General features: G+C 31.6%; 2 protein-coding genes and 1 long non-coding RNA gene across 3 annotated transcripts; all 3 read left to right on the top strand.

Annotated features, from left to right (window-relative positions):
- The first annotated feature begins 6,832 nt into the window (after positions 1–6,832).
- On the top strand, positions 6,833–8,802 carry LOC114171177 (uncharacterized). Its single transcript, XR_003601372.2, has 3 exons — positions 6,833–6,988; positions 7,096–7,180; positions 8,518–8,802. It is a non-coding gene; the product is annotated as an uncharacterized LOC114171177 (long non-coding RNA).
- A 3,026-nt stretch (positions 8,803–11,828) lies between these two features.
- On the top strand, positions 11,829–16,888 carry LOC114173827 (protein argonaute 7-like). The gene is made up of 3 exons (XM_028058455.2): positions 11,829–12,295; positions 13,833–15,069; positions 15,233–16,888. The coding sequence occupies exons 1-3, from the start codon at positions 12,025–12,027 to the stop codon at positions 16,689–16,691; spliced, it is 2,967 nt and encodes a 988-aa protein (XP_027914256.1). The 5' UTR covers positions 11,829–12,024; the 3' UTR covers positions 16,692–16,888.
- Positions 16,889–23,910: 7,022 nt separating this feature from the next.
- Positions 23,911–25,748, top strand: LOC114169966 (uncharacterized). Its single transcript, XM_028055386.2, has 4 exons — positions 23,911–24,125; positions 24,482–24,604; positions 24,832–24,934; positions 25,029–25,748. Exons 1-4 carry the CDS (start codon positions 24,031–24,033, stop codon positions 25,269–25,271), a joined length of 564 nt encoding a protein of 187 aa, XP_027911187.1. The 5' UTR covers positions 23,911–24,030; the 3' UTR covers positions 25,272–25,748.
- The last annotated feature ends 319 nt before the right edge of the window (positions 25,749–26,067 follow it).

Genomic DNA, 26,067 nt, shown 5'->3' with positions numbered 1-26,067 from the left:
CATTTCTCTTTGTTTCAACGAGGGTATACATGATGATTGTATTTCTCACTTATATTTAGAATATTTGATCTTAACTTTATTTGATTATAATTGAGACTAAGTCCAATGTTATAACTGAATTTTTCCCGATTGCCGTTATTTGAGACTCAATTGAAATTATTTATTAAAATTATTTTTTAACCTTGCTAGATGGTATGATAGGCTTTAAACAGTTTGATAAGACTTTAGACGATTTATAAATGTATAGAATTCCACTAGACAGTTTGATGGACCATTTAAGTGCTAACTTTTGATAATATATAAGCTTTTGAATTCATACATATTGTTTGGATGTTCATGTGTTTTGATTTATGCTATTAGGATTGTTTATAAACGATTGTTGATAATTCAATTTTATTTATTAATTGAAATTCTTTTTAGCTTGCTTAATGCTATTAATTTCTTGTTTGAAGATGAATGAGATATTTAAGGAATTGATCGACTCTTGTTTGAATAATTCGAATCAATTTAAAAAGTGAATGAATAATAATTATGTGGTAAATGATGAAGAATTGAATTAATAAAAGAGTTAATTTTCTTTTTTAATTGCTTTATTCTCATTCAGATGTTATTGTCTTTTAACATCAACAAAATTCCCTTTGAATTTAGTGCTCTTTCAAATTTATGCTTTCTAAATTTAAATTACTGAGATTATATATGATTGAATTTATTGGACACAATTTTGGGTTAATTAACCCATTAACTTTCTAGGCAATAGATGGTATACTATTTTAAATTTATAGAAATACATTGCATGGATTTTCAAGAAATGATTTCCCATTGACATTTTCTAAATCAAATTTGTATTTTTAATTAATTCAGCATTTCCAAGCAGGTATATATTCTTCCTAGTAGTAGATAAGCAATTAACAAAGCTCATTCTTCAAATGTAATAACAACAAAATCTACCTGCCTGGCCTCAATAGTTCTTAATACACACTATATTTTGTTTAAGTTATTTAACTTTGAGTATGTAATTTTGAGCTTATAAACATGTAAAGTACAACCATTTGAGTTTTAAGGATTATTTAGTCATTTCATAAATAGAAAAAATGTATTGTATTTTTTAAACTTAATTTATAGGTTTTATAATTTGAAAATCTATGATACATGGATACGATACGTGTATTGGATACAACACGTATCTGATATGTCGATACATTTATCTTGAAAATAATAAAATACGATACATGATATATATGTAATATTTGAGTATTGAAAAATGTATAATAATTCTTAAAAATATAATAAATATATGATTATTATTATTGTGTGAATTTAAATTAAAACCATATGTACTAAAGTCTTTAATATAAAAAGATATAAATTATTGTTATTATAAAAATACCACTACAAGAAAACTTTTAAATAATAACTAATTTTAATAACAAAAAATATGTTAGAGACCAAATTTCTAATTAGAGATCAATTATTTTAGTAGTCAAAAACTTGGTAGTTAATGTTTGTGACCAATTTAGAAACTAATTTATAATATAAACTATTTTAGTTATCAATTTAGAGATCAATTCTTATTTTTTGAACTATTTTAGTTGCAAATAATGTTTAGTTTATAAATTGGTATATAAATTGATCACTATAGTGACTAATTATTTTTTGTTACTAAAATTGGTCATTATTCAAATATTTTCTTGTAGTATACTAAGACTTTGTAAATTAGATACTTAATTGATAAGAATCGATAAAATATCCTAAAATATCGAATACGGATATGTGTTGAACACGAATACGTGACCTAAATTGAATTATCGGTACATCATAGTTGAAAATCAATAAAATTAATTCTTTAATTTTTGAAAACACATGTTTTGCCACTCTCGAGCTATTGACAAAATAATAGATAGTTTGTAAAAAAAAAACACAATTTTAAATGTTTAAAAACTGATTTCAGTGAATTTGAAAGTACAAAAGTTAAAATCAAGTTCAATCTGATTTAAATATAAACTCTTTTTTTTCCTGTATATATGAATCATTGCATAATGAAAGTTTGCCGGCATTAAAGTTATCTTGAAGCCTTGTATAGAAAAAAAAAAGAAAAAAGAAAAAAGGAAAAATGTTGAAGCAATAAAGAAAGTTGAATTAGACAAAGAACAGAAAGGTAGATGTACCAAATTTGAAGGGTCCTCAAAAGATCACAGTCTGAACTGCAATGCTTCAACCTTAAAGCAAGACTGAGCCTTTTGAATGAGGGAATGGTCAAAGAAAGAAAAAAGAAGAAAAGGTGAAAAAAATGTGGAAAACAACAGTGAGAGGAACATTGAATTAATGGCACTAGCCATGGGAAGAAGAAAACAACATTGAATTTCTAACACTGTCACTATTCACATTAAAGTCCTCGTGCTAATTCTCAAACCTACGTACATTGTTAATGCTTATGTTATTAACTTAGTACACCCTTTCATGTCTTGTCTAATTAAATTTTATTAAGTCTAATTTAAACTTATAAAATCCGTAAAATAGTATTATATTTATTTATATATTATAAATTTATTTTATCTTTAATTGATATGAAATTTTTAACATTTTATAATTATAAAATAATTGTGTGATAGAAATTTCAAATTTTAATTTTATAGACTAAAAAAGAGTACTTATTGGAAGTCACTCTTTCAAATAGATTTTCATGTCTTGGATGCTTCACCATGAGAATTTCGGACTAAGAAAATGATTCCAATTTATTTCAACAAATAGAAAAACTTTACATTGAAGAAAAACTCTAAAGATGGTGTAAATGGGGGTAGTTACAAAATGCTGTGAAGGTGTTAGTTATTACTAAATAAAAAGTGAAGCTAAGAAGTCTTATCAAAACTCATTAGAATAGTTCTCTAATGTACTTTAAAGTAAATGATTGTTAATTACACTAATTAGTATATAATTGTTTAATATTATCTCAAGATGAGATTTGTACCACTCCACCCATATATTAATTCAATGAATTTAGCCAAAAGTGTGTTAAAGAGGATTTGTGATTGAAGCATGAGTATGGTAACAATGACCAAATGATGGCAAGAAGAGGAGAGTTTAAAGGGTGTGGTGTGGGCTCATTGACTTCTTCATTTGATGTATACCAAAGGGGATGAATTGGTGGGGTCAAAGGAGGAAGAGGAACATGATGATTAGGATGAACCATCATCAATTGAAAAACCCTAATTATTGTGAAGCTTGACTTTGCACCCTAATTGGGGTGTTTGTTTGCGGCTAAAGGTTGGATAGGAAAATGTATCTTCCCATAATCATCATGCCACACAAGAGGAACATAAATCAATGAACTTTTCAAATGGCTAAGCACAAATAATTTGAGGTTTATCATACCCTAACATGACATGAAGAGTCTTCCTCAATTTATACATCTAGAACTTTCTTCTTGAAAGAAATAAGAATAATTTAGATTAGTTATTAAATTTAAGATGGTGTATTTCATTCCAAAAAAAAAAAATTGAAAGGATGGTATCTTGTCATTTTCTTTTATCAACATAATCAATGTTACTTAGATCCAATAAATTCCTCCAATATTGTAAATTGGAATTAATTATTTTCACTTTTAATTATGTTTTTTAATATTATTCACCTTAATTATGTTATTAAATATCTTCTTAATTGAAATATTATTCATCAAATCTTATCACTTAAAAAATCTTGAAATAAAACATGTTGGAGGTATGGGATAAGAGGAAGCTCATTTTGTAGAGAGAGGATTTTAATTCTAAAGAGGATAATGAGTCAGTTCAAACTACAAGAAAATCTGGTTGGGATAGGTAAAAAAAAGTTAATGTTAAATCTTCCAAAGCAAAGATTTCTAAAAAGCACTAATTTTTAAATGCCTTTTGCATATTGTATCTCTTAATATGTTGAGGATTTTGATTATTTAGCTTTAAATTCATACTCGTATTGCATTAATTTACTATTTTTTCTCTACGTAGTTACTTAGTTTTTTTTATAGTAAGTGTTTTTGTCCATGTATACAATGTATTTTTGTCAAGCTTTAGCCAACGATATTTTTTTTTATTTTTATGATAATAATGCTTAGCATGAAAGCTTATTTGAAAATGAAATAGGGTTAAAAAAATATTAAAAATAAAAATTAAAATAATTTAGGACTTAGGTTTCAAAATAATTTTAAGGAACAAACTAATAAGAAAAGATTGAATTCAAAGGTCAAATTGAAAGTGACATATTATGAAGTAATATTTTTGAAATTAAAAGATAAAATCCGTAACAGATACTTGGTATCCGCGAGTATCTATTAACTGTGGATAACATGTATCAGGGATTTTAATGCCTGTTTATAAACAAGGTCGAGTGCAGCTATCATATTATCCGTACATGTGGTATCTGTTATCCACAAAAAATTAAAATTAAAATTTAATATATATTTAATTTATTTTTATTAGGTTATATTTAATTAAAATTAAATTTTAATTTAATTTAATTTTAATTTTATTTTATTTTTTGTAATTTTATTTAGGTTTTATTTTAAAAGTTTATAAAATATTTTTTTTAAATATCCGTATATGGTGGAGTAACAATATCTTATTTGCATCACTAAAGTTTCAAAATAAAAAGTAAAAATAAACTTTCATAAACGAAATATATTTAATATGGAATGATAAGTTGTAATAAAAATAAAAAATAGTATAAAAAAGTGAAGGGTGTAGGGTAGACATTGATGAAAGGCAACATGATAACATAAGAATAGGGTAGAGCTTCTTGAAGACACACTACGTAGTACCATACACTCTTCTTTCTTCTAACATCTTCAAAATCACAAGGACAATAATTAATGCACAAACAACACCACATTACACTTAAGTCATTATGCTACAAGACAACAAATGAAATTAAAGTAGGCTCAAATGGAATATTCAAGCAAAATTGCAAGGACAACTTCTTACTCCACCTATCACCACCATACAAAAAACTAGTAGCTAATTAACAATTTATTTGTGATAATATATATATATATATATATATATATTTAAATAAGAAATTTATGTTGGATATTCTGTATAAAATCTAAATTAGAAGAATTTCTTGAGACATGAAAAAGTCATTGTCCTTAAGAATTTATCTGTTGTATCCGGTCAAATCTTCCAAGGTATTACAGAAACATCTCGAATATTCTGAGGATCTTAGAATCTAGTAAGGTAACTCTTTACAGAGTATCAATAAATCTAAGATCTTAGATAAAGAGTACATAAAATAACAAAAGGGAGTGAGAAAACAAAAGGAGAGAGAAAAATAATTAGGAGCATGAAGGTATCTTTGGAGGGAGAATATGACAAGTATTTATAGGTAAAGAGAGGAGTTAAGATGACAACAACAATCAAATTTATTGTAAATGACCAAATTAAAGGTTATGGCAGTGATGTTCAAATCCAAAAAAATGCTCCTGCAACTTTCATATTGCAATAACAATTAAAACCTTAGTTTTTACACCAATTTATAACTTGCGCTTTGAGTTATAAACATACAAATATATTGAATACAGTATATTTAAAAAAAAAAAAAAAAGGTCTTGTGTTTTTAAGAAGAATGAATATTGATTCTTGCATAATATATGTTTCTTCTTCTTCCTCCTCGTGAGTACACCATGGTTTTGATATAACATCAACAACCTAATATTCAACTAGAATTTAAAGTGTGTTTATTGCATCGATCATTAAATTTTATTTTATTCCAACCAACTGCTTCTATTCCATCAACTTGATTAACACTTAAACAAATACTAAGGCACCAATATCAATGTAAGGTTCTTCTAAAATATTAAATTCTACTATCACTTTTATTTTACTCATGGGAGACACATACATACACATTCATTGGAATAATTATTGTTTACATTTTCTTGGTCCAAACCATAATTAATGGCTGTCTCCTAGGCTTATAAAATATAGTACCAAAATGTTTGGTATTCGTAGTGCAGGTCTTTAGGGTCAACACTATGATATATATATTATCTACTATATGCCTCCCAAGATTCTTATAATCTTTATCACCTATGGTGCTAAAAAGTTACCACATTAACTTTATCATTAAATTTGATATTTCTCATTGCAATGGTGATAGTCAATACTCTCTATGTACATGAATTATGTCCCTAGCTAGGGTTCTTCATACTTGGAATCCCTCTTTTCATTAGCAAAAGAAAATTGTGCATGTTTCAAGTTTCTCAAAGAACATATTAAAAGAAGAAAAAAGTAAATAAATCCACATTAGTGCTATTTAGTTTTAATATATCAATTATATTATATTATTTGTATTGAACTTATAATGTTTATTCACAATTCACTCAAATATGATAAATATCGAAATATTAATTTCATCTTAAATACTTGATTATGTAGTTGTCTGCATGGAAGGTATAATTAACGGTTTTGTACATAAGATGTCATATTATAACTTTTGGAAAAAAGTTACAATTGTTTATTTACTGGATCATTAAGATTTTATTTGCAAATCTCTGTGTTTATTAACCATAGTATTTATTATTCAAGCACAAAAATAAATACGTCACGAAATTTAGAGAAAAAAAAAACACACTTTTATGACAATTAAGGCTATTAATTTGTAACAAAAACAAATATTACTTTTTATGACAAGTGTATCATTAACCATCATAAAAAAGTATCACATTCTATTTAAACTTATAATCAGACAATCTAATTTTAACAATCACACAAAATAATGAAAAAAACATACTATATATGTAAGGCCCCATTTTCTTTTTCCAGCCCAAAAGTTTAGTGGGCTGCCCCTAAGTGGGCCTAAGGGTTGGCCCAGGGTACATATGTCCTTAAGTCTGCCCTAAAACCCTAGGGTGCCCTACACCTTTCAGAACCTTGGTCCTTGCTTTGAGCTGCAGCCGCCACACACCTCTGCTAGGGTTCCGCCCCACTGTTGTTGAGCCAGTTCGAAGTTTCCCCTACTCCAGGTAAGTGCTGTGGCTAGCCCATACTTGTCTCTATCGTACATTTCGTTCCTTTCATAGCTAAGGTTCCAAGTAACCCATACTGTGCTCCTGTCTCGCCATCTCTCCAGTTCTCCCGTTCGTTCCTTGAAGCTGCGATGCTCGTACGTTCGGTAGCGAGGGCTTGTCGGAGTGTTTTGCTAGCTTGAATCCCAGGTACGGGAAGTTAGGGTTCTAGTTTCGGGTCCCTTTTGAACTGTTATGAGTTATTTGTTGTTTGTACGGTTGGATCTGTCGTTTGGATGTGTGAGAGTGCTTTGCATGTGTGGTTTGGCCAGAAAACATGGCGGTACAGCGAAGAACAGTGGCAAGACCTGCTAATCTCGCCCAAGCGAGTCCATCTCGCCTAGGCGAGATGAAACAGGGAGCTCACCTAAGCTTTTTGCGCGAAAATTCGCCCGGGCGGCTCGCTCAATTTTTGAGCGAGCAAGCAACTCGCCCAAGCGAGATCCCGTGTTGCCATGCCCTTGTTTTTTTTGTACTCTCGCCTAGGCGAGGGGGAGGCTCGCCTGAGCGAGCACGTCTCGCCTGAGCGAGACCCCTCAGCCTGAGCGAGATGCTGGGCGAGACCGTGCTGTGTTTTGGATGTTTGATGTTTCCCGAGTGATCCATGTTGGTTGAGTATGATTGTATGATGATGAACATGTATGTAATGGAGCATGAAGTATATGTTTGGCATGATTCATGAATTGTGGATGAATGGGTTGGTATGAGACTTAGCATGTGAAATGAGTATGCAGTTTGAAACTAAAGGAACATGATATTGATATGAGACTAGGCCCCAGACTCATTGGGGTGGTGATGATTAGAGGTATGGGTTTGAGATGTAATCGAGATGAGGAATTAATTTCAAGGGTTGATATGGGATTGGAAAAACATGATTTATTATTCCCTTATTGCTATTTTATAAATATTGGTCCGTGTCAGTGTGTAATTCCTTGGGGTCTCTAGGTGAGACCTCCGGGGTTGCGCTTCAGTGGTCGGGACGTAATTCCATGGCCCCTGTTAGTGGGTGTTCATGGTGGTGCCCCATCTGTATAACTAGGTAAGGATTCAAGGTAAGGTTGCATCCTGACGCTCCGAGGAGTCAGTTAGTCTCACTTAGAGCGGACTGACTCTTGTGGTGGGAGTAGCAGGAGGCCTGAAACTCACTAAGGGCTAACCTTGTGGTGGGAGAGATTTGTTTCATTGTAACACTGGTAATACATGGCTCAGGATCGAGCAGCTCAGGTTCGAGCAGGGGTACCCACACAAGTGCAAGCATCCGCTGAATCCGACCAAGTTATACGTATCCGAATGAGTCGAGTCGAGTCGTAGTGTATTGAATAAAGAGTCATAACATGTTTGAATGCTATGTGGATGAGATAGTGAAATTATATTTGATTGCATGTGGAATATGTTGATTGGCTCTAGCTTACCCGTTTTGTTGTATGTTTGTGTTGTATGTGGCCGTTTTTCCTTGCGATGATCATCAACTTGGTTGATGGGAGCAGTTGGGCGAGGTTCTCAGAGTCAACAAGCGAATGGTGATTCCGCTACTTAGCCATCTGGGCTGGAGTCTTCCTTGTGTTTATTTAGGGCCATGGCCCATGTATTTCTTTCCGTATTTCTACGCTACATTCTACGTTGTATCCATATTCAACTATCCTGCTTTTGTTGGCATCGTGGTGTGCCTAGTTTTGTAGGGGTTGTGTTAGGGACCCCAAGACTACTCTGCAGTACTATTATCGCGTGACGTTTTCTTTAATTTCGATTAATAATTAAATGGGACGTTACAGTATATCCTACGTATCTAATCTTAGTATTGAAACTGATGTAAAAAAAATATTTTAACTATCATAAAAAAAAAATTGCATTAATAATAGATATTCTCTAACAAAAATCTATTATTATATAGATCCTTGTGTGGTATGTAAATACGTATGTGATAAATGAATTACCTGTGAAAAGCATAAGCACAACAAAAGATAGAGTGACACAATTTGACTATTATTTGATAATTTTTACAAAGATAAATTAGTCTTAACAAAAATAAATTTTTATATTTCTAAAAAAAAAAGTGAATAATAATGAAGAATGATATTAAATGATAGTAATAAAAAAGTGTGATAACAAAATAGGAGTATATTAATAAAATAGTTATTTGGAAGAGCAGTGAAACACTGAACTCATAGTTGTTCCTATGAATTATTGACATTGATGTTTGTACAATTGTCCCTCTTTGGAATCCATTTACCGACAAAAAACACAATAGAAGTTTATAATTCCCTACACTCCTTTTCAAAGCAAAATTATGCGCAATGAATTCAAACATGTCATAAGCAATGAACAAGAGGTGACAAGTAAAAACAAAAATGACCTCTCAATCACTTTGATGCCAATCTGGAAATATTTGTTCTTATCTCTCCATTGCACTAAAATCTCATCAAATGTCCTATGCATAAATACACTCTTCATATTTCCTTTTTAGATATATAAATTAATCACTTCATCTATCAATGCTTCATTCTAAAACAGCAAAACACTAACTCAAAATCAATATCTTAATTACTTTGTATTTAGATCAAACTTGTTTTCCTTGATGGAGACACCCTTTTCTATGTCGTCTTAGTTGTATTTTAAGGAAAAGAAAACAGGACAGTAAGATCAAATCATTTTCTTTTGTTTTCTTGGAAGAAATTTTTTATTGAGCAGTGTTTTTTCTCATATAATATAACTCACATGACATCCACTAACATCATATATAATTTTTAATATCTCTTATCTTTCTCCCTTACCATCAATTACTTGCTTTATTGATTTTATTTAAAGAGAAACATGAAAGGAGACAAACGAAAACAGTGAATACAAATATATTGTAGGAAAAAATATATAATCAAATAGTATTGTTTTTTTTTTATTAAAAACCTTGTATTCATTATCAAGTTACATGATTTAGTATATAAGAATGGTAATGATAATTTTTCCTGTAAAATTTTCACATCAGTTTGAGAAAGTTATTAATCAGACTTATACTTCTTCTGTAGAAATCTTTTCTGTTAAATTTAATCAAAGAAATATAACCATTTTCATACTTTTTCCAACTTCAAGTTCTCATACATTAAACATTTTGCTTCTAACAAACACTTCAAAATAAAATTTTCAATTTAACCCTTCTAATGAAACTGAAATTTAAACACAAAAAACTATGATACTTCTTAAAACATCACACAGAATCTTATACCTAGACAACCTTAATCAAAACCTAGCTTTCTACCACATCATTAAACTTGTCTGCATAGACTACCACAAATTTCAAACCATAAATCAAGAAATTTATGTCAGATTTCAGTGGTTAGCTAGTCTTAGTGGCATTAAAGAATTATATAGAAAGAAAGACCTTTGTTATCAGCAATGTTATTAAATTGCATCCCTATTACTGAAAAATGTTCATAGTTCCAAACTACGAAAGGAATCTTGTATGTGGTGTGGTGATTCTGGGAATTGGCAATAATAAGCACAGAAATATGGCAGACACAAAACCATGAAAAGGGTGTGATTCCTCATGCTGTATCTTTCATGGCAGGCATATCTCAAGTACATCAATAATAAATTAAAGTTTTGAAATTTGTTAGGTAAAGCAAGTGTAGTCTGATTCCACTTTTCACAACCATATCTTATATCCATATTCCATATACAATGTACAGAAGAAGGTAGTAATAACTGTCACAGTTGAATCTGTAAAATAAAGTCACCATACAAAATCACTTTTGAATTAATAAACATGCTTATAAACATTCAGAGTAATAAAATTAATTAACATTGTACTAACAGAAGAGTGGACACAAAGCAAAGTGAAGGTATAGGAATCATCACAAATTTAGGGTTGGCTACAGATTAAAGTCTGTGATAACTCACACACTCAATTTAGTAACTATCATTCTGCAACTCCTCAGTTCCCAGCCATTAAGTTATATTTTTTTACCCCTTTAGTTATTCATGAATAAAAAAATCAAATGGACCCAGTTAACAAAATGGCTGTGGAATGTAGGTTTTAGTCACGTTGGTCCCCTACACAGTTAATGCAATATTATATAAATGTTTTCACTTGATAACAACTAATTAAGCTCCATATTAATATGAAATCATTTCGTACATGTCAAGGTTTCATGTAATGTAAAGTTGATTTTGCCCAATGAGAAAACTGAGGGTTAGGGAAAAAGTCTAACCATAAATGTGTGTGGTCAATTATTGTTAGCATGATTTTGAGAGATAAATTAAACATAGTTATATGGATAATCACCTTTTTATGCCATAAGCAAGAACCATATGTATATATGTGTGTGTGAATATGATCATTTACAAAATAAGAGTGAGTAGTTGAACTCAAATATTGCCTAAGGAGCTATAAAAGAATGAAGGAATGATTATGAAAGTAGGGTATAATTAAATTGAGAGTTACATCAGTAAGTATGGACAAAATTATGGGAAAAAAGATACTGTAAACAGCATTAAAGCCAATAGAGAGTAGTGGAGTTATGTGGTATGCATTCAAAATAAACTTAATGCTCCACATACATAACATTGTCCCATCATCACATTCAACTTATGTTTGTCTCAACAGACCCACCTTATGAAGTGCATGAATGACCCTTTTACGTCCCACCACCACTGATCATGTACACTAAAGATGAGGCAAATCAAAGGATTTTAAATTTGATTAAAATTAACTTAAACAAAATTAGGAAGAGATAAGCATGACATAATAATAGTCTATGATCTTTGTTCACAGTTTTTATAGTTCTAATGAAACAGCCTCTTAAATCTTCTTTCCTTTGCTGTACAATGAATCTAAACACATGATGTTCTAAACAGAACATTGCTTGCTTCTTTGTGATCTTATTATGTTCAAACCTGTACTCAAAACTCAAAAACCAGACAAAACAAAACCCATGTTCTTATAAACTCTCTCTGATAGCTTTCTCTCTTCATTTCCTTTCTTTTATTCTCTTAACCAAACCATGGAAGAGGTAGAGGAGTGCACCAATGCTAACCAAAAATTCACCACCAGAAGAATGAGCTTCAGAAATGGAGTGAACTCTCATGAGCATCACCGATATCACCACCACCATCATCATCACTTTCAACACCATCATCATCTGCAACTGCAACAACTTCCTTTCACTCCACCCTTCCCTCAAAACCACATCATCAAATCAAAAACCCATTTTCACAAACCTCCATGCAAACTCAGTAGCTCCCCCTCCCTTGCTCCACCACCACTTGCTCCTGGTAAGCACTAGCATTGTTCCCTCCCTTCCAAACTAACCCTTTTGTTTGCATTCTTGTTTTGCTAATTCACAACCCAAAACATTGTTCTCTTGGAAAAAAAAGTACAATTTTTCTTCAACTTCTAACAAAGGAAAAAAACCACCATGGCAATACCATGAAGAAAACATTTCTGCCTAGTCCTTTTCTATGTTATGCGTATATTTTCGAAACATTTTGGTATATCTCTAGAGTTCAATCAGAAGGGTTTGGTCCATGTTTTGCATTCGTTTGATGGTTTTCATGTGAAAGTTATACGGTCTTGGTGGGAAAAACAAACTCCATATCAGTGTGCGACTTTGAGTTATGTTTCAATGTTGATTTGGTCAAAAGTAGTACTCAGGTGTATTCTGTTTTATCAAACAGTTGAACAGTTGTGGGAGAAAATGTTCAAGTCTCTTCTCTCTATAGTATTTCACGATTGAATTTTATTCACTCAACATCTTCTTTGTTAAGACTTATCTGCAAGCTAACGATGTTGAAAGCCTTCCTTCTTTTACCCTTTTTTGGTGCCAGTAAGTTGTTGGAAGGCGGTATTAGCATATTCTGAGGTATGGTGGATTTTCCTATTCACTATGTTGTCCCTTCTTTTACTTTTTTTTTTTTCTTCTTTTCCTTTTCATTTTTTCTTTGTTGAGTCTGTATGGCTATATAAAAAAAAAATGCAAGATTGTTCCAGTTTCAGTTAATTTTGGTTGGGATGTGAATTTTAGTGACCATAGATATTAAATTTGTAAGTAGTCAAAAATTTTAATTAATTTAGAGTGTAATTCACTGCTAAACTATATTTTTTTTATTTATAATAGAAATTATTTTAAATATCAATAATTTTAAGTTTATAAATTAGTATTTAAATTAATTATTACTGTGACTAATTATTTTTAGATATTTAAAACTTCTCAGTCGTAAATCTTTCAAAATATGGTGATTATGATAAAAATTAGTGTAAAATTACACAATTTTGATAAGAAAAAAAAAACACTTGTACAGGTTTTCATTAGTTTCTAATTAATTACTTTTAAAAGGAGTGCATGATAATCTTTCTATTTTTAAATCTTTTTATACTATACAAATTAAGGATTTTTAATAAAAATATTTTTAGTACACAAGAAACAAACAATTTAATATTTTGAAATAATAAACATTTACTTAAGAAAAATAAATATATGGTGTTTATGTAAAAAAAAAAAAAAAAAAAAAAAAAAAAAAAAAAAAAAAAAACTGAATTCTAATGTGGAAACAAAGAAATATCCAACAAGCCTAAAGACTTAGTAACTCGAGCTTACCATACTGTGTGGTTGGAAAGGAACTGGACACCAGGAAGGAATTCTGATAAAAAAATATTTTTTGGTTCAAAAGTTTAAAAGGCCACACTTTTGTCTTTGTCTAAAAATGGAAGGATTTAATTCTCCTTTACCTCTTCCCCTCCTTTGAACCAATCCATTGGCTGCAAAATAAATTGGAAAAATGATGAACCATGTTGTTTCTTACACTGACTCAGCTCCAAAGGAACTTCAGCAGCAATCTAAGGGATCCCTCAAAGGAAATGATGGGAAGAAACTCATTCCAGCAAGGAAGCCACAGTCAGTGCTTGTTGCAAAGAGGCCAGACTCTGGTGGCCAAGAAGGCTCTGTCATCTCTCTTCTTGCCAACCACTTTTTGGTACAATTTGATCCATCACAGAACATATATCATTACAATGTTGAAATCACTCCCCATCCCTCCAAGGATATCGCCAGAGCTATCAAGCACAAGTTGGTTAATAACAATTCTGCTGTCCTCTCAGGTGCTACTCCAGCATATGATGGCAGAAAGAATCTTTTCAGTCCAGTTGAGTTCCAAAATGATAAGCTGGAGTTCTACATAAGCCTCCCAATCCCCTCTGCCAAGCTTGCATCACCTTATGGAGAAATCTCTGACTTGAGAGAGAAGCATGAAAAGCTTAAACTTTTCAGGATAAATATCAAGTTGGTCTCAAAAATCAATGGGAAGGAGTTGACTAACTACTTGAGCAAAGAGGGTGATGACTGGATTCCACTTCCACAGGATTATCTGCATGCTTTGGATGTAGTTCTTAGGGAGAGCCCTACTGAGAAATGCATACCTGTTGGAAGGTCATTCTATTCAAGTTCAATGGGAAGAAGCAAAGACATTGGTGGAGGAGCTGTTGGATTGAGAGGCTTCTTTCAGAGTCTCAGGCCAACACAACAAGGATTAGCTCTCAATGTGGATTTCTCAGTAACTGCTTTCCATGAGAGCATCGGAGTGATTGCATACCTGCAGAAACGTCTTGAGTTCCTTCGAGACCTTTCTCAAAGGAAGACAGCTCAATTAACTGGTGAAGAGAGGAAGGAAGTTGAGAAGTCATTGAAGAACATCAGGGTCTTTGTTTGCCATAGGGAAACTGTTCAGAGATACCGTGTCTATGGCTTGACTGAGGAGGCTACTGAAAACCTTTGGTTTGCTGACAGAGATGGCAAGAATCTGAGGCTGGTTAATTACTTTAAAGATCACTATAACTATGACATACAATTCAGAAAATTGCCATGCTTGCAAATTAGTAGGAGTAAACCTTGTTATCTCCCTATGGAGCTTTGTGTGATCTGTGAAGGCCAGAAGTTCCTTGGAAAACTCAGTGATGATCAGACAGCACGAATACTCAAGATGGGCTGCCAAAGACCGGGAGAACGAAAAACCATTATTGAAGGAGTCATGAGAGGAAATGTTGGGCCTACCAGGTAGTTTAATTTCATGTTACTATAGTACCATGTTTTCTTGTTGAATAGATATTATTTATGGTTCTTATGTACTTTCTATGGATCCTTTGGTTGTTTATTTTGAAATATTCATAATGCTTTTTGAATTAGTTTCTAATGTATAAAAATGTAATCTTTTTGGCAGTGGTGATCAGGAAAAAGAGTTCAATCTCCAAGTGTCCAGAGAAATGACAAAGTTGACTGGCAGAATTCTTTTCCCTCCCAAACTAAAGCTTGGAGATGGAGGTCATGTGAGAAACTTGACTCCTTCGCGCCATGACCGGCAATGGAACCTTCTGGATGGCCATGTCTCTGAAGGAACTACTATTGAAAGGTGGGCACTGATTAGTTTTGGGGGCACGCCTGAGCAGAAGTCCAGTGTCCCCAGATTCATAAACCAGTTATCTCAAAGGTGTGAACAATTGGGCATTTTTCTCAACAAGAACACAGTTATTACTCCCCAGTTTGAATCAAGCCAGATTCTTAACAATGTCACCCTTTTAGAATCTAAGCTCAAGAGGATCCAGAGGACTGCCTCAAACAATCTCCAGCTTCTTATTTGCATAATGGAGAGAAAACACAAAGGGTATGCAGACTTGAAACGAATTGCCGAGACCAGTGTTGGTGTTGTGAGCCAATGCTGCCTTTACCCCAATCTCAGCAAGTTGAGTTCACAATTTTTGGCTAATTTGGCCCTCAAAATCAACGCCAAAGTTGGTGGATGCACGGTTGCTTTGTACAACTCATTGCCTTCACAGTTACCACGTCTCTTTCATATCGATGAGCCAGTGATATTCATGGGTGCAGATGTGACACATCCTCACCCTCTTGATGATTTTAGTCCATCTGTTGCTGCTGTTGTCGGTAGCATGAATTGGCCGACAGCAAACAAATACATTTCAAGAATAAGGTCTCAAACACACAGACAAGAAATCATTCACGATCTTGGTGCAATGGTGGGGGAACTTCTCGATGATTTTTACCAGGAGGTAGAGAAACTCCCCAGCAGAATTATTTTCTTCAGAGATGGAGTCAGTGAAACTCAGTTTTACAAAGTGTTGGAAGACGAACTTCAGTCAATCAGGTGTGCATGCACAAGGTTTCCTGGTTACAAACCTTCCATTACTTTTGTAGTTGTGCAAAAGAGGCATCACACAAGGTTGTTTCCCCTTGAAACTGACCACTCTTCAACTCAAAACCATTTTCTATATGAAAACATTCCTCCAGGGACTGTGGTTGATTCAGTGATCACTCATCCAAATGAATTTGATTTCTACCTTTGTAGCCATTGGGGTGTGAAAGGAACAAGTAGGCCAACTCACTACCATGTCTTATGGGATGAAAACCAGTTTACTTCTGATGAACTGCAGAAACTGGTTTACAACTTATGCTACACTTTTGTCAGGTGCACCAAGCCAATTTCTTTGGTGCCTCCAGCATATTATGCACATTTAGCTGCATATAGAGGCAGACTCTACCTCCAGAGATCAGAGTCCTTAGGTTTGTTCAGAAATACATCTACGTTATCCAGAGCTGCTCCTCCCAAGACAGCACCTCTACCAAAACTTAGTGAAAACATCAAGAAGCTCATGTTCTACTGCTAGTGACAACTCTTGGCTAATGTCATTTATTTAAATGAAATGTAATCAGTTGATATAGCATGTGCAGGATATCAGTGATGCAGGCTATTGTGACTGTATTTTTCTGTTCTAGTTAAACTAAGACATTCATAAATATATTAGTATAATTTTATGATTCCTGTAAAAGTTTAGTTACTTCTGAAGGTTTTAAGTTCAGCTCAGTTAGAATGGCCCTTGGATTCTACATACTACTTAAATGCTATGCATGTTTTAGATGAATGCTAACAAATTCAGGTGTGAATAAACAACTGATTAGGCAGAGAGAAAAAAATAGCTTCAACCAAAAGACAAAATGCTTCGGTTCCTCACACAATCTATAATCTTCAATTTTCAGGTATAGGTAGTTGTGCATCCAATCTGTGCATGCAGCTTTAACATGTTACCCTGACAAACGCGAACTACTGGTGGTACAAAAACTAGACTAATAGCACCTATTTATATAACTGTAAACATGACTTCATCTAGGTACAATAGTAAAGAAATGAAGTCAAGTCAAAGAAAAGTAGAACATAAACGTTTTCATCTCTCACTTCTTCCACACAGTATATACATTTAAAAAGCTGTTAAACATTATTACAAACAGATAATAGGTGTGATTAAGAAAGGTTGTAAATATAGATACAACAAGTGGCATTAGTAAAAGAACTCGACCATTGTTTTGGCATGCAGTTTATGCAACCATAGCTTTGTACATCTCTTTCACTTCTTCAACAATACACACTGAAAAAGTTGCTAAACAAAATTGTACACGTAGTTAAAAAGGGGTTAAAAAAAACACATAAAGTGGTATAAATGAAAGAACTGGAGCATTTTTTTGGCATGCAATGCAACCATGAGAGTGTATGTGGCAGAGTAAAGAATCCAAATTTGAAAGGAAAAGACAATGAAGTTTATGGGTATACTAAAAATCAGAGGTGTAAAAGACTGTTATTGGACCCACAGGGAATGGTACAGAAGCTCAGTTACAGAATCACACTGCACGGCAAATGCCAGCCCAATTGCATTATTAGAGATGCAGAGACAGAGAAAGAGAGAGATGAAGAAACAAAACAAAAGCCAAGAAAAGAAGGGGTTTGAAAAGGAAGTAAAGTGAGTGTTTTGAAGTTCCCCCTTTGTCCCTTTAAGCTCTGTGATATATGCTTATTATATTCAACATTCACTTTCTCTTTCATTTTACTTTCATAAAAAATTACTTCACAGTTTTCAACCATCATGGATTCATAGTCTCACTCCATTTTTACCTTATAAAAGTCAATATTTCTGTAACAATTTTCTTAGATAATTGACAGACATATCTATTAGGAAAATGAATTTCCAACTATGATTATATCATTAGAAACAAAATAATAATGATACTTAGTATATGGAAGATGTGAATTAAAAATTGAAGGTTAAAAGCAAAGAGGTTTTGTTTTGTGTGTTAGTTTTGCATGTGGAAGAGATGGTTTTCAGAAATGCAGGCCCATGGGAAGGGAAGGGACAGAAAGAGTGAAAAATGAATATGCCCTTACTAAGATCCTACAACATACAACTTCACTCTCCCTTTGGGGTCCCACTACAGTACACCTTAGATTCTTTAATTATGTTAACCTCTTTTCTTTTTCTTTATCGTATATATCAAATTCATGAATATTTCTAAATTATTAATAGAAGTTTTAAATTTGTTCCGCCATAGTCCGTTAGAACACTCGGAACCCAAATACGGGAAACTGGGTACTGTGATAATACAAGACTTCTTTTCGGTAATGGTAGTGCATGAATTAAAAAAGATAATGAATATGATATGTAATTATCCGTTTGTTAGATGAGGAGTATATGAGTATTATGGTATTCAACTTGTAGATACCTTTATTAGTGAATTTTATTTGAATATTTTCTATATTCAAATCATCAAAAAAAAATTATTAGTGAAACAAATATTAGTCATGCAATAATCATTTAAAATTTAACTTCAAATATTTCTACTTTTTATTTATTTTAGACTTTAACTTCATATATTTTTACTTTTTATTTATTTAAACTTATAAAATTGATTTTGTAAAACAATAATTTTTTAAAAATTATATTTTGGTACAATTCATTTAAATTTTCTTTTCAAACAGACTAAATTTATTTACATTAATATTTTATTTAATAATTTGATTTAAATTGTACATAAAAATTAATTTTTTATCTTAGTTTATATTTTCAAATAATTTTATCTCAAATTAAAAAAATAAAATATAAAAATATATAGGGTATCGATCCCCACCCATGGTATTTTGTACTGATAAAAAATGAGTGACAAGAAAGAAATATGAGTAGCGGGTAGGCACTATCCTGAACTTGATGTTAGTAGAAGATGGCAAGTGCACCGATCACACGTAACAAATAATAAATATCGTTCATTTCATAAGGACTTGTGCAACATATGACAATTCTCGCAATTTATAATTCAATTAGACATCACAGTTCACAAAAACACTAAAAAACTCTTTTTAGTACTTTATCAAACAATTGGTGTGCAACAGAAATTTAACCTAAAGTATTTACAGTTGTCAAAATTAGATTTCATCAACTTCATTCTTATGCATTCACAAATATCTTAATTCCAATTTCATGCTAAAATCAACTCGCACCAATACTCAAATCTTATTCCTAATAACTTTGAACTCGTCAATTTCTAATTTCTTGAATCCTAAACAAGCAACCATGCATCAAGTTCAATAGTCTTAAGATTATTAAGGAAACATGTTTTATATCTAGATACAAGTTCCATTAGATATTCAATTTTAATTTTAGTTTAAAAGACATATTTTAACACCTCAATAACCACATACAAATGATCAAATCATAACAAACATTTAAACACAAAAATCAAATACTATTTTGAATTGAAAAAAAAAACAATATATATATATATGAATAAAGTTTTTGTATATCAGAACTTTTAAGTTTAGTGTAATTCAATCTCATTAAAGTTTATGAGGTTATAATAGAATTAAACATGTTAAGATCACGTTACATGAACGTTTCATGTTACACATTGGTATCATCCTTGATGCTATTCATTTGTGACAACCTATATGACTATTGATGGGTTTAGCCATGAAATAACAGAGGAAGATATGTTAAAATATATAATTATAATGTCATAATTTACGCATTAAGGATCCCAACTTAAAAATATCAAATGATATTAAAGTTTTTTTTTTTCAATTTTGCATATGAAGAGTTATAGAAATGTGTGATAATTAAAGAATAATTTTATTTTGTAATAGGTTGATTGAAATATTTTAAAATAATCTATATTTATGAATAGGTTAAGATATTATAGTATACAAGGTTCTTATTTTTTTTATTCTGACATCCCACTATTGTTTTAATCAGCAAAATTATTACTAAATGATTATATCAAGAAATATTATTGAGTATTATCCAGAAGGTCAAATCGCTTTTTTATCTAATTATTATGAGTTTATACATGTTTTCTTTTATAATTATGGCAATTGCTATAATAGATTTATGATTATTTAAATGATAATTTTTTATTAAATTAAATTTTGTTCATATAAAATCATATTTCAAATATTATTTTTTAAATTTATTGGCCTCATAGACCATCAGAATTTTTTTCTCTCAAACAAAACCAGTTTATTATTTAAATATAATTTAATTTTGTACGAGATTATATTTTCAATATGTTTTTTTCTAACTTTGGAGGTTGTTTGTGGCGGAAATTTTATATTTTTAGGAACGAATTCTTAAAAACATTGTTCTTTAGTATTATAGATTTGTATATTTATTTATAATTCATTACTTTATTACAAATTTATATATTTTTTTAATTTATGTGAATATAAATTAAAAAGATAAGTTTAATTTAATATTTATATATTAATTTAGAATAAAAAATTTGAAGAGTGATTATAATAAATAAGATAATTATGGTAATAGAAAAATTTGTTATTATGGTTTTTTTTTGTAAAATTAATTTTGATAAATATACATATATTTATTTAGTTAAAATAGTTTATATGATATTTTGTTGTGTGTAATAAGTTAGAAAAATAAAATTAAATAATAATATGATTGTAGGTGGAAATATTTGAAAAGAAATTTAATTAAAGATAAAAGATATAAAATATGAATGTAAAACATTTAGGTTTATTTATAAAAAAAATTATCTAAATTAATATTTATATACTTTTTCTAAATAAAAATTATTTGCTGAAGTTCTTAGTTATTCAAATTCAAATTTATTTATTTTTTTGCTATTTTAAAACGTTTTTTAAGAAAATTCTATACTTTTTTAATATTCTCTTTAAATAAGTTTTTTTAGAAATAAACCTAAATGTTTTAAATTCATGTTACTAATTTTTAACTTTCCATTAACTATTTTGCATTTATTTCCAGCTACAATCATATTTTTATTTAATTTAAACTTTCTAACTTATTCTACAAAAAATAATTATTACATAAATTATTTTAACAAAATAAATAGACATTTATTAAAATTAATTTTGAAAAAAAAAAGAAAAAACATAGTTATAATAATTTATTATGATAAATTTTCTATTATTATAATTACAATATATTTAAATTATCTTATTTATTATAATTACTTTTCAAATTCATTATTTTCAATTAATTTGTGGATACTAAATTATATTTTTTTTTAATTTATGTTCACATAAGTTTATAAAAAATTATAAATTTTTAATAAAGTATATTTATTATACATGTAACACTCATCTTTTTCCAGAAACACAATAAAACCCACTCTCATTTTCTTCTTCTCTGCAAACTCAACTCTCCCCTTTGTCTCCCTCTCTCTGACCCTTGCCTCCATCTCACCAACCTTGCTTCTTGATTAGGTCCTGAAGAAGAAGCCACGCCTGAGCCCTCTGCTGCCTCCACTCATAACCTCTCATCTCCTAGGTAAGTTTTCCTTGCAGCTTCAATTCTGAACTCGAAACTCAACTCGAAATTCTGCTTCCATTCAGAGTCTAATCCAGTGCTCACCCTTCCTGTGTGATTTGATGATAAATTCTTCTAGGTTCGGCTGAGGAATTTTGCTCCCCTCTCCTAGGTTGTCTTCACCCAAACTTTAGCTCAAGAATAGGTAAGAGAAGCTAACTCTGTAACTCATTTTGATGTGAATTGTGTTCGTGAGTGTTTTAATTGCATGATTACTTGTTCAATTGATGTTTGAGACTGCTGGTGTGTGAATTTGAGTGGGGGATGTTCTTGAGCGAGCTTGCATGTGCAGAACAGGGGGGATTTCCTGGTAGTTTCGCCTAGGCGAGTTGGTCTCGCCTGAGCGAAAATACCAGAAACTCACCCCTGTCATTGTGCGAAATCTCGCCTAGGCGAGCTGGGGTCGCCTGAGCGAGATAGCATCTCGTCTAGGCAAGCCAGTTTAGCCTGAGCGAGAGTTCGCCCAGGATTTGTAATTCGCCACTGTATGATGTCTCGCCCAGGCGAGATCAACTCGCCTAAGCGAGATAGACTCTCTAGCTTAGGCGAGACTCTCTAGCCTAAGCGAGATCCCCTGCAGAAGTTAGTTTTTCTCACTATTTGGCTTACATGATGCTATGTTGATTGCTTTAAAATGATGATAGTTGATCTTGTACGTGATCTTTATGCATGATAGACTGTGTGATGGATTTGAGTGCGAATTTGATGTGAATGGGAATATGCTGGAGTTAGGATCTCAAGGGAAATCCTAAGGAATGTGGTTTTAGTGAATGTAAGGGCATGAAGACTCAGATTGGTGACATCCTAACGCTCATAGTAACCATTAAGACTCAAGTAGAGTATGATGGATTACGTCGGGGGGAATAGCAGGAGGTCCTGGTCTATGATTCGATCCATCATAGAGGTGATGGGATTTACCTTGGGAGTGGTTAGGTGAATACCCCTTGTGCCTAAAACTCTGCAGAGTTTAGGAACCATCTCAAGTGCAAGTCACCAAGAGCTCCAATGCCACTTACATAATCCGGATATCGAATCTAGAATGATGTGTGGTGTTATGGTCAGGATAAATTGGATGATTTATTGGATTGTGAAATGAAAGTCTGTTTTCTGTTTCAGTATGAAAATCGCATGACGTGCTCTTGGTTCAAGTTAGCTTACCCTTCTAGTTCTATTGTGTTCTGTGTGTCTTTTACTTTTGCAATGATCGTCCTTATTGAATGGCGTGAGCAGATAAAAGTGCAGGCGAAGATACACCCTCTCTTGGCAGGCGTTGATTGGGTTTCCTGGATGTTTTCAGCGGTATTAGTCACATGTTCCTCTAGTAGATGCTTAGGGTGTTTTGTAACCCTTCGTTTAGTGTAAGTTGTATGTATGGTTATTTTGAGGATGACTGTATCATATTTTATACTGACCCACGTCATCATCTGCTTCTCAATTATTAAAAATTTAAATATTTTGTTTAATAGTTTAAAAACTATGAAAACAGGATGTTACAATACAAATCTATAAAACTATTAAGAAAATGTTGATAAGAATTTGTTACTCTACAATTAGAATTTTAACAGAAAAGAATTTAGCATTTTGCAACAAAAAAATTACACTTCAACAATAAAAGACTGGAAAATTAAAAAGGAAAAAACGTAATGATAATTTAGTATTTTGCAACAAAAAAAATTACAATTCAACAATAAAAGGATCTAATTTAAAAAAGAAAATACAGATGATATACTTACGTCGATAAAATTAGAAAATATCAAAAACTTATTCATCAGAAGGAAAAAGGAAACGGTGTATATATCCATTCTAAATTGTTAGATTGTTATATATATGAAATTGCAAAAAGTTTAATTATTATGTTAAAGTTAGACTTCTACCATGTTAAATAAGTTTATGACCTTTATTAATATAACTGGGTAAAATTTTGGATTTAATCTCTAATAAATATTTTTCTCTAATTTTATTCTATTTATTTTTTTATTTAGTATTTTTTAAGTATATTTTATTTATTAACATGATATTTCAAAAACTTACTAACGAAATTAAAAATAATAATAATAAATATGAATACATATTTTTTAAAGACCAAATACCAAATTTGTAAATATTTCAAAGACTAAAAAATAAGAGAAAAGTTATTACAAATTAAATGAAAATTCCATAATTTTTCTGAGAATAAAAAGTATTTAAATGTTAAATAAATAAATAATTCAACTCCAGTCTAACTTCTGGAGCAAATACTCAGTGACCACCTTACACATGACCACGCATTGCTAAAACCCCTTCTTCTTTAGACTATTCTCATATTCCACACTGCAACACCCAACACCAAGAACCAACCCAAACGATGTCGTTTATGCGCGGAGATTTACTTTCTCAAACAAGGAAGCTCGTGAAGGGTTTGGCCAAGGCACAACCCGTATGGCTGAAAGCCATGGAACAGTTTGTCTTCTAATTCAGATTCATCATTCTCTTCCATCTTTTCCTTTGCATTTTCATTTTCCCTTTTTCATTTCAGAATCCCCTTCTGGGTTTTTCTCATCCACCCCTCTTTTTCTCCAAAATCCTACCTTTTTACTTTCCAAATCTTATTAATGTTTTTCTTTTTCCTTAATTATAATGCTCGGAATGCTCAATTCTTCACTGTCGCTCTGCACTGTACTGTTGATCATTTTTGGGATTCAATGAATTTTTCTTTCCAAGCTTTATTTGAGCATGTCGATTATCCTTTGATGGCTTTTTATTTTTACCAAAGGTTTGAAATTTTTGTAATGTTTTGCTTTTGACTGTGTTACCAGGGCGCCACCTGCAACATTTCCTCGAGTTGCAGAAAAAATTCCGACCATCACTCTTCCTGAGGATGCTTACGTGAAGAAGTTCTATAAAAAGTATCCGGAATCCAAAAGCCATGACCCCATTAGGTATTGTCCTTTTTCCTTGTCTCTAGTTTCTGTTCCATTTGTTATGTTCGAGCCTATTCTTGTTTCTGTATTGCTGTAGATTAATTTTTTTTTCAATGTTGCCTCCATTTGCATCAAGAAAACTTTAATTAGGCTCTAACCCATGTCTACCTTTTGATGGAGGTAAAGCAGCTGAAGCATCAAATGAATTAATAACTGATTCAGATACATGATTAATGTTTGGACAGGTTTCATGCTTTTGACCCTCCTCCATCTCGTATCTTTGCCTTGAGGGTTCTTGAATTGAAAGAGCATGGTGTTAGTGAGGAGCGAGCAATGGCTATAGCTGATGTATGTAACCCAGTTTGGTTCCTGAACAAGGTGTCTCTACAATTTGTTTCTCTGACAATGAGTTGATTGTTTTTCTTTGATTCTATCTTTGTAGATGGAATATCTGACAGAGAAGAAGGCGAAGAAGAAAGCATATAGCCGTTTGAAGGAAATTGCACGTATTCAAGGAAAGAGACCTCCTCCAAACCCATATCCTAGTGCTATCAAGGAGATACAAGCTGAGGAGAGGAAATATGTTCGTGATCGTTTCTTCAATCCCAAGATGCTCGAAATTGTGAAGCAACAGAAAGCCGAGGCAATGGAGAGATTCAATGCGCGTGCTGGTGGTGATTGGTGACTTTTATGGGGGAAACTTACACTGCATTCAATCTTTGCCTCTCACAATAATGTTTATCATTCACCCACTGAAAACTGCATACTTCTTCTTCTTCCCTCCTATGAGGTGAAATATTTATTTGTTGTAATAGATAAACTGCGATAGAAAGTTTTGCAAAATTTCATGTGAAGGTCATTTCTTCCAGGCTACTCAAGTTTTGCTAGCAGCAATTACTTGGCTTGTTCTTTTGTTGAATTTGAACCTTAACCAGTTTTTGATGGAGTGTCTGTGTGCATGCCATCACTAAAATGTGCTTCCTTTGGTAAACACAGGGTTTGAAAGTTGGAGGACAAGGTTAGATATTCATGAGAGGATTATGTTTGGACAATTCATATTGGATGACGTGTTTGTATTGTGTATGTTTCAAACTATAGTTGTGTAGAACACAATCAAATTACTAATGAGCATGTGAGTGATAAAATGTTTATTTATTTTGTATGTATAGTTTTCATAGAAAGGAAGCAAATTATGTTTTATAATAGAATAATGTAGATGTATTTTTTTTCCAAAAATATAAAAATTAAATTAAATGCAAACGTTAAAATGAAAAAGAAAAAATCATTAATCAAAGAGGTTAAAAAAACACAGATTTTAAATTTGGAGTGCAAAATTACTTTTCAGATTTTGTTATGATAATTTTAGTTATTTTAATAATAAAAAAGCACTATCCGCACACTACTTGTTCTATAAGCTCTTGTACATAAGTACAAATAGGTATCATGTAAACAAAATACCTAAAAGAAGTTTTTCACATTAA

Source organism: Vigna unguiculata, chromosome 2 (genome assembly GCF_037176805.1).
Source record: "Vigna unguiculata cultivar grain cowpea cultivar isolate G323 ecotype 2 chromosome 2, ASM3717680v1, whole genome shotgun sequence".
Taxonomy (NCBI): Eukaryota; Viridiplantae; Streptophyta; class Magnoliopsida; order Fabales; family Fabaceae; genus Vigna; species Vigna unguiculata.
The sequence above is the reverse complement of the archived record's forward strand: the minus strand, read 5'-3'. Positions and strand labels throughout refer to the sequence as shown.

What these genes read in the sequence shown, in the direction of transcription:
- LOC114173827 (XM_028058455.2), top strand. Translation starts at nt 12,025, where the DNA reads ATGGAAGAGGTAGAGGAGTGCACCAATGCTAACCAAAAATTCACCACC. An exon ending in TCCACCACCACTTGCTCCTG is followed by an intron (nt 12,296 to 13,832) that starts GTAAGCACTAGC and finishes ACACTGACTCAG; the next exon opens with CTCCAAAGGAACTTCAGCAG. An exon ending in GGAAATGTTGGGCCTACCAG is followed by an intron (nt 15,070 to 15,232) that starts GTAGTTTAATTT and finishes TCTTTTTGGCAG; the next exon opens with TGGTGATCAGGAAAAAGAGT.
- LOC114169966 (XM_028055386.2), top strand. Translation starts at nt 24,031, where the DNA reads ATGTCGTTTATGCGCGGAGATTTACTTTCTCAAACAAGGAAGCTCGTG. An exon ending in AAAAGCCATGACCCCATTAG is followed by an intron (nt 24,605 to 24,831) that starts GTATTGTCCTTT and finishes ATGTTTGGACAG; the next exon opens with GTTTCATGCTTTTGACCCTC. An exon ending in GAGCAATGGCTATAGCTGAT is followed by an intron (nt 24,935 to 25,028) that starts GTATGTAACCCA and finishes CTATCTTTGTAG; the next exon opens with ATGGAATATCTGACAGAGAA.